The sequence below is a fragment of the Anomaloglossus baeobatrachus genome, chromosome 1 (genome assembly GCF_048569485.1).
Source record: "Anomaloglossus baeobatrachus isolate aAnoBae1 chromosome 1, aAnoBae1.hap1, whole genome shotgun sequence".
In the NCBI taxonomy this organism is placed as follows: Eukaryota; Metazoa; Chordata; class Amphibia; order Anura; family Aromobatidae; genus Anomaloglossus; species Anomaloglossus baeobatrachus.
Genome location: NC_134353.1, coordinates 645,790,194 through 645,801,186, shown reverse-complemented (window position 1 = coordinate 645,801,186; position 10,993 = coordinate 645,790,194). Strand labels below are relative to the sequence as shown.

Below are 10,993 nucleotides of genomic sequence, written 5' to 3'. Positions count from 1 at the left end.
AGACACGTGTAGTGAAAAATCACTGATGTGTGAGCAGACCCATTCATTATAATGGGTCTGCGTATGTCAGTGATTCTGGTACGTTTAAAAAAAAGCACAAATGTACCAGAATCACTGACGTGTGAAAGGGGCCTTACCATGGACAGCATGAATCAGACACTGACTGCGCTATTGCTGCCAGGTATGTATTACTCTGAAGCAATGCATTGATTTAATGAAAACATACTCTGAAAGCCAGATGGGACATTTTATCTTGGCCCACTAGTGCAAGGCACAATCTTAACAGCTTCATCCCACCCTACTCATCATGACTTACAAATCTCTCCCTATGTATGTGCATAGGTAGAGACCAATCAGTAAAAGGAACTGTGGTGGGGAGAAGCTGTCAAGGACCTGTCTTGAACTATTCATCTGAGAATCATGGTCCCCAGCTGGCTTTTCAAAGTACCGGTATGTTTTCTCTGAAATGCTCCAGCTGATTCATGCTGCTCATGGCTCACCACAGTGGGAGCTACATTTTTTTAAGTATGTTCAGCCAATCTCCCCTATAAGCCTAGAAGTTTTATGCTCTGTAATTTCCCCCAAAAATCCACACATTGCAAACAAGTTAAGTTGGTATAAGGCTGCATCACCTCATTATATGTGAATTCATCAAAATAAATTTCATACACAAGATTGTTTACCACAGAGAATTTTATGGTTTTCTGCACAGTTTATATATATTCATTAATGGTGGCTTGACATATTCATTACTGGTAACATATTAATAGCTTATTAAAAAAAAAAAAAAAATCATGAAAATATAACCAGTTGAGAAAAGAGAATGAAAGGGTTATTCTTAAGTTCTGTGATGAGAGCAGACAGATTTCACATCTTCTAACTCCTTTGTTGTTGTTGGTGGTGGTTAGGGGGTATTCCTCCTTGAGTTAGGGGTGCTTCACACACAGCGAGATCGCTGCTGAGATCGCTGCTGAGTCACGTTTTTTGTGACCTCATTAGCGATCTCGCTGTGTGTGACACTGAGCAGCGATCTGGCCCCTGCTGTGAGGTCGCTGCTCGTTACACACAGCCCTGGTTCGTTTTTTTATTGTTGCTCTCCCGCTGTGACGCACACATCGCTGTGTGTGACAGCGAGAGAGCGACGAAATGGAGCGAGCAGAGAGCAGGAGCCGGCATCTGGCAGCTGCGGTAAGCTGTAACCAAGGTGGTTACCCGATATTTACCTTCGTTAACAGCCTCCGCCGCTCTCACGCTGCCCGTGCTGCCGGCTCCTGCTCTCTGCACATGTAGCTGCAGTACACATCGGGTAATTAACCCGATGTGTACTGTAGCTAGGAGAGCTGGGAGCCAGCGCTAAGCAGTGTGCGCGGCTCCCTGCTCTCTGCACATGTAGCGATGTTATGATCGCTGCTGCGTTGCTGTGTTTGAAAGCTAAGCAGCGATCATAACAGCGACTTACAAGGTCGCTGCTGCGTCACAGAAAATGGTGATGTAACAGCGACGTCGTTGTCGCTGTCGCTATGTGTGAACCCAGCCTTACAGTTCTGGTTTAGAAGCTTTGTTTTCTAGTGACAGATTACTGGTCTGTTATCTACACTAAGTTTGCAATAGATATAGCAGTTCATTTGAACAAGCATGTAGCTCCAATGAAAACTGCCAATTGTGGGAGCCTGGGGATTGTGATTTTGCATGACTGATAACAGATCAGGAGCTGACATAGAAGGGAAGGGAGGTGAGCTTCTAACTGCTGTATAGAAATCAATGAGCTTGGGAGAGATTGTTGGTATCTCACATTTTAGAAACTTTTACCACCACCCCCCCTAAAAAAATACGAAAATCATTAATAGGATTATTCAGCCCTTAAAAAGACAAGCCTGTCAATCTATTTCAAATCACAAAACACTGATCCAGCAGCGGTAAATCATGTTTTGAAGTTGTGTTTGAAAGTGCATTGAGCATGAATCCGACATTGCACGTACTGTATAGCTTCTCGGCATCATGCCATATTTCCTATCTAGCAGCATTCCCCCCTGGCTGATATACTAGAACAAATGACCTGTCAATTGGCCAGGTCATGGTACTGCTAGGTAGGAAATACACCAATTGGCAGACAAGCTAAAAGTCTATCGTCACACCCAAACGCATTTCCAGAGACAAGTTCAAAGCACAATTTCTTGCTGCTGGTGCAGTGTTTTGGTTTCATAAAAGGATTGCCTGGCTTTTCTCTTAAAGGGTTACGTAATTATATAAATAGTTTTGGTGTGGTTTGGGAAGGTAAACGTTTCTGACAAGATTCGCCTTAACTCCTCAACCTCGATTGTAAATACTATACACAGTCAGCTAGGGTCTGGTGGCCAATATGCTTGGCTACAAGCTATACATTATGTAAAGTAAAAGATCTCACAGCAGGAGACTGACAGGACAAAGAACAAGCAAGTCAATTACAAACTTGCTTATTTTCATGCTAACTGTATGAAAATTGCCTCTTTAGAGAGGAAGAGGATTTGAACTCTAGCGCCACCTATTGGATGTAGCAATCCTAAAAGTCAATATTTATCATTAAACAAGACTTGCCCCATGACATAAGATAAGAAACCAAACCAGAAACTCCATATGTAAAGACATGTTTTGGGGTGTTTGCTCATCTTCAGTGCAAGAAAGAGATCTAATTTAGGTAAGGGAGAGGACTCTAATTGGAGTCCTTACTTTTGATAAGGAGGGGCAACACCCAGAAATATTTGTCTGCAAATGAAGTTTCTGGTATGGCATCTTAACTCATGTGGCAAGGCTCATTAAAGGGTTGATATTGACTGTTAGGGTTGCCACATCCAATATTCAATAGGTGGTACCAGAGTTCAAATTGTCTCCCTCTCTGAAGAGTCTATCTACATTATTCAATTCCCAGTGGAGCATTGCATGAGCTATAAGTCTCCTTGATGGATATGCACTCTCCACAAGAAGAAATGTTTTCTTATAGACCATCTAAATAAGGCTATGTTCACACAGGGGATTTTTGCAGCGTTTTTTCTTGTAGTGTTTGATTGAAAGGCAGCATTTTATATTTTGTTTCGTAAACCGTTGTTTTTAGCAGATAAAAGAGGCAACAGGCTTGGAAATCTGAAGACACATAGCTGTTGAGAACCTAGATTCTTCATATAAGTGTGGTTATCTTTTGATTGCTGCAGGTGTAACCTCTCAGCCCCCTTATCAATCAGCTGACATTGGCGTGAATGCTGTCGTCTGGCATACTTTCCAGTGCGCACATGGACAGCTCAAGTTTGGCAGTTTTGACACTTTCCTTATAGTGCGGCTATGTTATTGTTCACGAAAGGATTTCTGACCCCTCACCTGGTGGCCAATACAACCACAATTTGTATATGTCATAAGGAGGTGGAAAATCTACAATATTAGCTCTTTGTATTTTTACTTCTCTTTTAATCCCATTTAAGGTTCACTCCTCTACCGGTTTATTTAATTTCCCCTGTTCCGATGACTGGATTCGGCTTCTCTGCTGGAAAACTTGAGATACTTTTCTTAAACTTCCTGCTTCAGAACCGGTTGCTTCAAACAGTCTGGCCATGAATCCTACCCCAGCAGACCTAATGAAGTTACCACCAGCAAAGGCATATAGAACAGGATTAATGCTGCTACTGAGGAACACAAGGGCTGTAGCATTAGGCCTGAGGAATTTAGTAGCCTCTCGTAGTTTTTCTGAAGAAGATACTTCTCCTACAACCTGAATTATATTCACCACATGGTATGGGATCCAGAAGACGGCAAAAGTTACAATGATCATGATAACCAGTCGGTTTGTCTTATGCTTGGTTTGAAACTTTACTGTCCGCAACCTTAGTCCAATGAAGGCATAGCAAAACACTATGATGGAGAAAGGTATTACAAATCCCATTATAGTTTCAAAAGTATACTGAAAGACTATGTGCTGGGAGCTCCCATTTGCTGCAGGAACTGTAATACATGTTTCTACATCTCCTTTACTTACTGTGCGATTAATTGCCATAGGAATTGCTAGCAATGTTGCTACTACCCATAGTGAAAGAACTATAATCCGGGCAGCCAGCTTTGTCCTGATTTTCTGAGACATGTAGGGTTTAGCCACAGCTAGAAAGCGGTCCATGCTCATGAAGGTAATTAGAAATATACTGGTATACATGCTTAAACAGCCAATATAATGACACAATTTACACATAATATTCCCAAATTTCCAACTTCCAGAGGAAAGTAGGTGGAGGAAAAATGGTGCTGTGAGAAGGACCATGATGTCTGCCATGGCCAGATGTAAAATAAGGATGCAAGTCACGGTGCGCTTCTTCATTCTTGTTAATATTGTCCAAATGACAAATGCATTTCCTGGAAATCCAATGATAAAGGCGATTGAAAGGATTGCAATGCCAAGACTGGAGGATGATTTAGGTGCTGCTGAACTGGAAATCGTAGAGACAGTAGAGGTAATAATTGAAACATTGAGACTTCTCATCTGTTCTGCCATAGTGTGCTAAAAAAGAGATTAAAAAACTGTTTAACTATTGTGACCTTAAACAAGGTAGACAGAGAAGAACATACTATATCTGGGCTCAGCAGACAAAGGAACCCAACCTGTCACTTCCACTATTGAAGCTCAGTGTAAAGTAGTGAGATACATTCCAGTTCAAGTTATGGGTCCCTCACACTTGTTCTTGTAGAACTTTTCATAAAATCCTTGTATATTAGTTGCAGTCCTCCTTTTCTTGAGGAACAAGATAGCCCCCCCTTTCCCGATGCGGATTGACAGCTTTCCCTTTATATGTTGTAAGATGGCGACTGGCTATATTATTAATGGGCAGTATGTACCACAGAAGTGGTGTAAACCTGAAGGTCCATTATGGTACTTGTAGTGCCATTTGTTGTATTATAGTGTTCTGTGGGTCAAGTTGACAGGTGGCTGAGGAGATGGGTGGGTCTGGCCACTTACATACCCTGCCCATGGGTGTGTTGGAGGTGTCACTTCTGACTTGTAAAATGGAGTCGGTGTGGCACATGTCAGAATGGAGATAGACTGCAGCCAGACTGGTCAGTGTCTGGAGACTGTGAGAGAAGTCTCTGAGAGTTGTGTGAATACACTGGCAGGAGACAGTGTAAGGAGGCTGCCATACCTCTGGTGTGGGCGTTTCGCCTCTGAGACAGGAAAGAGGCTTCTAGATTCAGAATAGAGGCACAGATATCTATCTAAGTGAACAGACTATTGTTAATGGGATTCAACTGAGGAGAAGTGGATCCAAACCTGTGCGGGCGTACCGTGAGTGTAGCGGCCAGTAAGCCATGTGTGCATTTGAGCCGGAAGAGGCTCTTATGTTATTTGGAGGTGCAGTTTATGTTATGTTTTAATAAATTACAGGACTTTTATTGAACTGTGTTCTCCTGTGCTATCTCTAAAATGCAGTCTACTGAATGTGCCCCCATCAAGTGAGCAGGGAAACTCTCACAATGTGCAAATGGGTGGGACAGCAAGCAACTCATGAACATTGAGGACTCCTATATGACTTTATGAAAAGTACCGTAAGAAATAATGTAAGGGATCCAGTAAAGGAAACCGCGTCTCTGTCACTACTTTCTGCTTGCCTCAGATAAACAAGGCAGCCTAAACCTGGTGAAAAATTCCTTCTACAAATACATTCATAGCATCCGTGTTCTGAATTGCTTGTTGAGATTTTATTCTGACAACTCTTTTGGTACAACCACCCCCCCCCCCCAGATAAAGTACTTTGCATTTCAGCGAATAGAGAGTTAACGTATACACAATATTTACAACACAATCTGCACAGAATGTTGTGTCGCATATTCACATTCGCAACTGTAAAGATAAATGGCCTACTACATAGTCTTGTGACGTTTTTTCCACTTTTTGGACAAAAGCCCAAATAGATCTACTACCAACTATATGCATTGGCTGCGAATTCTGCCCTTTACATTCTTCTCTATAACAAATATATTAGTTTTGTAGGTAGAGACTCATAAATGTAAATACAGTGGAACCTTGGATTAAGAGTAACTTGGTTTGAGAGCGTTTTGCAAGACAAGCAAAGCTTTTTAAAAATGTGTATCTTGGTTTAAGAGCAATAATTTGCAATAAGAGCAAATACTCACAGTGCACAGTTCCAGCTTCGTCCATTCACTGAGCTCTGACCCGCTCTGGAGGTAACTTTCTGTACATGTGTACTGTATGCTGCATATTATATACCATTGTACAGTACAGTATATACAATATAGCATGTCTATCAGTTTGGATTTGTGGATACAGTAATGCATTTTCTTTCTGCTAACAATTCTATTGTAAGCTAACATGCCGTTTAATTTGTTTTATTTGTTTACTGTACTATACAGTATTTTGTATTTGTGTGCTGTAATCATTTTACATATATACTGAATAGTATTTTGTATTACTGTAATAAGTTTGTATAAATACACTAAATATTTTTGGGTTGTGGAACGAATTGTCTGCGCTTCAATTATTTCCTATGGGTAAATTCGCTTTGATATAAGAGTAACTTGGTTTAAGAGCACACTCCCAGAACCAATTATGCTCGTAATCCGAGGTTCCACTGTATTTGATTTAGATCTCCATTGCAGGTCTATTTTGCTAATTTTGTAGTTTATTATTTCTCTGTAAACTGTAGAACATTTTTTGTTGGCATCTGAAAACTGTTCCCAGGCTAAACAATCTGCGTCTGAGTCTTGTATAATTTTGTTTTTCATTGACATTGACATCATCCAAGGAAACTAATTAGGTGGTCTTACACGTGATGTAATTATGGGTCCAAGATGGAAAGAGGTGTAATATGGCTCCAATAAAGGTGTATTAACCCCCTACTCTGCCTCCATAAGCCTAAAATTCCCTACCACATTATATAAAAATTAATTACATATAAGTGAAAAGGACAAAATCATGCAGCTTTACTCCAAATTTATCTAACCCTAGTTAACTGAATAGCCAAATTAATTTTATCAATCAAAAATTAACCTTATACTTACATTTTCTGCCATCCTGTAGAAGCCTTTATTAGTCACTATTCATTAGAACTGCAGGCACTACTTCTCCAAAGTGTGTAGATGAGAATCTATGTAGCATATTTCAACTTCATCCTTCAAGTATTGCGAAGAAAACTTCCTGCCGTCACAATCTTCTGTTATAATACGACAGTGCCACCTAGTGCCACCTAGTTGTGCAAGAAGCATTTTGTGCCATTCTAGAATGCATATACTGTGTACAGTGAGACATTTCCGTAAGGTGTAGTGATAATTACGTATGGTCACTTAGACTGTAAAGCGGTGACATGGGTTAAAGCCACTCTGCCGTGAAGAGAGAGACAAGACCAATGTGTCTTAATGGTGATTTATTAGACTATGCATTAGGCCTGTTTCACACATCAGTGATTCTGGTACATATGTGACAGTATTTCTACGTACCAGAATCACGGACATACGCAGGCCCATTATAATCAATGGGTCTGCGCACACATTAGTGATTTTTCACTGACCGTGTCTCAGTGCCACACAGAGATATGTCCATTTTTTTTCTGGCATCAATGATTTCCCATGGATTTCCTGATTCACTGATTCACTGATTTCACTGATTTCCTATGGTGTGATCCGTGTAATACGTACCATAAAAACAGACATTTTAAATAAAAAGCATTTTCTACTCACCCGTCTCCAGTGATGCTGTGTTTGGCAGCTGCTCTCTGCTTCTTCCTGGCCAGTTCATTATGGCATGCATATTCATTTATGCAGTCGGAGCTGACCCGGAAGTAGCTGCAGAGGTGAGCGACACAGCGGCGGCCAGATGCAGCAGAACCGGAGATTCAACACCACAGACAGCAGGAGTGGACACAGGTGAGTATATGTCCAGGTGCAATCACGGAGTACGTATCACGGATTGCACATGGAGAATATACGTGTGCCGTGAATCACGGCACACAGATGGACATAGGCGTTTTTTAACCCGTCAGTGAAAAACATCTGTGTTTTTCACTGACGTGTGAAACAGGCCTTAGGCTATATGAGCACTTTGCTTTTTTACCTGCTTTTCCACAGCGTTTTGAACTGCAGCATTTTAATGCCAAAATGCATGCGTTTTGATTTTCAAGCAAAGTCTATGGGAAATTAGGCTTTCTTGTGCGCACAATGCTGTTAAAAACGCAGCGTTTTAGTTGCAGAAAATTTGGCAAAAACTCCGCGTTTAAAGAAGCAACATGTCAATTGTTTTTGCCATTTGGGCAGCGTTTTGCTAACATTAGAGTCAATGAGAAATTTCAAAACGCATCCTGAATCAAAATCCTTGCGTTTAACATGCTTTTTTGATGCAGAAAGCATGCTTTTTTTAACAAATTAAATGCATGCGTTTTTGACATTATATTAAGGGCATGATATGTCCCTATACACACACACACATAGTCCGACAATTAAATTTATGAAAGTCAATAATTTAACGTTATTTTATACATAAATATTAACACAGTTATCATTTTTATAAAATCTGCTATTTTGTTTATGATTTTAATCATGATATTTGTTATAATTTTTTCCCTTTTTTCATAGTGTTTGAATGTTTAAACTTTATTTAGCAGTGTATTTGTCTTCAAAATGCATCTGACTTTAAGCAATGAATAAGCATGGAAATCGCGGTAAAAACACAAGCGTATTTATAGGATAGAGGAGGATGCGTTTAGAACTGCAACTACCTCAACGCAAAGTGCACACATAGCCTAACGGAGATGCCATCTCCTTCATATTACTTCATTGATATTAATGGTCCTTTCAGTGTTGGATATATTTGGGGATACTGTATATTGTATCTAGTTGGTGAAGTTAAAAATAGCAATGAAATCAACATTTAGTGTACGTGTACAGGTTTAGGACAAACACAGCTGCAAAAACACGGAGGGAGATGCCCCAGCTGATTGTACTTCAGGAAAAAATGTTGTGCCTCTGTATTTACACCTCAAAATTTTAGGAGATCATCATAACTTGGTTCTGGCAGGTCACTCAGGTAATAAAGCAACCTTGGACCTTCGGTCTCATTATTTTTGGTGGCCATCAAGGTTAAATCAGAATGTGGTTGAGTTTGGTTCTACCTGTAATGTTTGTGTGAGTTCTAATTACTAAATAGGATAACTGAACTGAGCACTAATATATATTATTATGAGTGAAAGCCAAAAAAATCCATAATACATAAGGATAAGGCTGCACATCAAAGTTAGATAATAGTATAATGCCATAAGCATACCGAAAAATATTGAAGCATACAATGAAAAATGCCACTTGCTAACTTGAAAGTGTGAATAATGAAATGCATACCTGCTATGAATATTAGGAAAAAGAAGATATTTAGCAATCGCATTGATCAATGTAACTGAGCCCTAAAACCTTGTCAAGGTATATCTCTATATTGGGGTCCCTAGCTCTGTGACCCTAACTGTGTGTCATCTCATTGCAATTAAAACTGCTGTGTGTGGAGAGGGGTAACCAAGGACTTGCTTATATAGGAGATGGAAAAAACATGGCCGAAAGGGGCGGAGCTGAGTTCACATTCAGAAAAAACTTCATAACACTAAATAGGATAACTGAAGTGAGCACTAATATATATTATGAGTGCAAGCCAAAAAAATACATACTACATAAGGATAGGGCTGCACATCAAACTTAGATAATAGTATAATGCCATTAGCATAATGAAAAAGAAAAATAAAAAAAAAAAAATATATATATATATATATATATATATATATATATATATTCCATCTCCCATATAAGCCAGTCCTTGGTTACCCTCTCCACACACAGCAATTTTTAATTGCAATGAGATGAGACACAGTTAGGGTCATAGAGCTAGGGACCCCCAATATAGAGATATACCTTGATGAGGTTTTGGGGCTCAGTTAGATTGATCAATGCAATTGCTAAATATCTCCTTTTTCCTAATATTCATGGCAGGTATGCATTTCATTATTCACACTTTCAAATTAGCAAGTGGCATTTTTCATTGTATGCTTCAATATTTTTCAGTATGCTTATGGCATTATACTATTATCTAAGTTTGATGTGTGAGTTCTAAGGACGGCTTTGCACATTGCAACATCACACGTGCACATCCGGCGTCACTTTCGACATCATAGTGTGTAAATCCTAGATGATACGATTAACGCGCGCAAAAGCGTCGTTATCGTATCATCGGTGTAGGCTCCGACTTTTTCAAAATTAAGCTGCCGCGACAGGTACGATGTTGTTTCTCGTTCCTGCAGCAGCACACATCGCTGGTTATGAAGCCGCAGGAGCGAGGAACATCACCTTGCCTGCCGCCGGCGGCTATACGGAAGGAAGAAGGTGCGCGGAATGTTTACATCCTGCTCATCTCCGCCCCTCTGCTTTGATTGGCCGCCTGCCGTGTGACGTCGCTCTGACGTTGAACGACCCGCCCCCTTAGAAAGGAGGCGGGACGCCGGCCAGAGCGACGTCGCAGGACAGGTGAGTGCATGTGAAGCTGGCATAGCGATAATGTTCGCTATGCCAGGAATCACAAGATATCGCTGCTGCGACGGGAGCGGGGGCTATCGCGTGCGACATCGCAGCATCGGCTTGCGATGTCGCAATGTGCAAAGCCCGTCTAAGACCTTGCATACTCGCCAACCCAGGTCTCTCCAACTTTGACTATACCATGGACACAGTTACCGATAGATATCATTACCGATCTGCCTTCAGCCACTGGACAAATGGTGACTTAAGTGTTGGTGGATAGGTTTAGTAAAATGGCACACTTCATTGCATTACCTGCGCTCCCTAATGCAAAAACTTTGGCTCAAGTATTTGTCTGTGAGATTGTGAGGCTTCACGGGATTCCCTCAGTTGTGGTGTCAGATCGCTAGATCCAGTTTGTATCTAAATTTTGGAAAGCGTTTTATTCTCATCTGGGGTGCAGTTATCCTTTTCCTCAGTTTTTCAT

The 10,993-nt window shown here is 40.6% G+C and overlaps 1 protein-coding gene across 1 annotated transcript; it reads right to left on the bottom strand.

Annotated features, from left to right (window-relative positions):
- Positions 1-687: 687 nt before the first annotated feature.
- Positions 688-7,098, bottom strand: LOC142297045 (leukotriene B4 receptor 1-like). The gene is made up of 2 exons (XM_075341282.1): positions 7,027-7,098; positions 688-4,513 (listed from the first exon to the last, which is right to left on the bottom strand). The coding sequence occupies exons 1-2, from the start codon at positions 7,036-7,038 to the stop codon at positions 3,452-3,454; spliced, it is 1,074 nt and encodes a 357-aa protein (XP_075197397.1). The 5' UTR covers positions 7,039-7,098; the 3' UTR covers positions 688-3,451.
- Between the last annotated feature and the right edge of the window lie 3,895 nt (positions 7,099-10,993).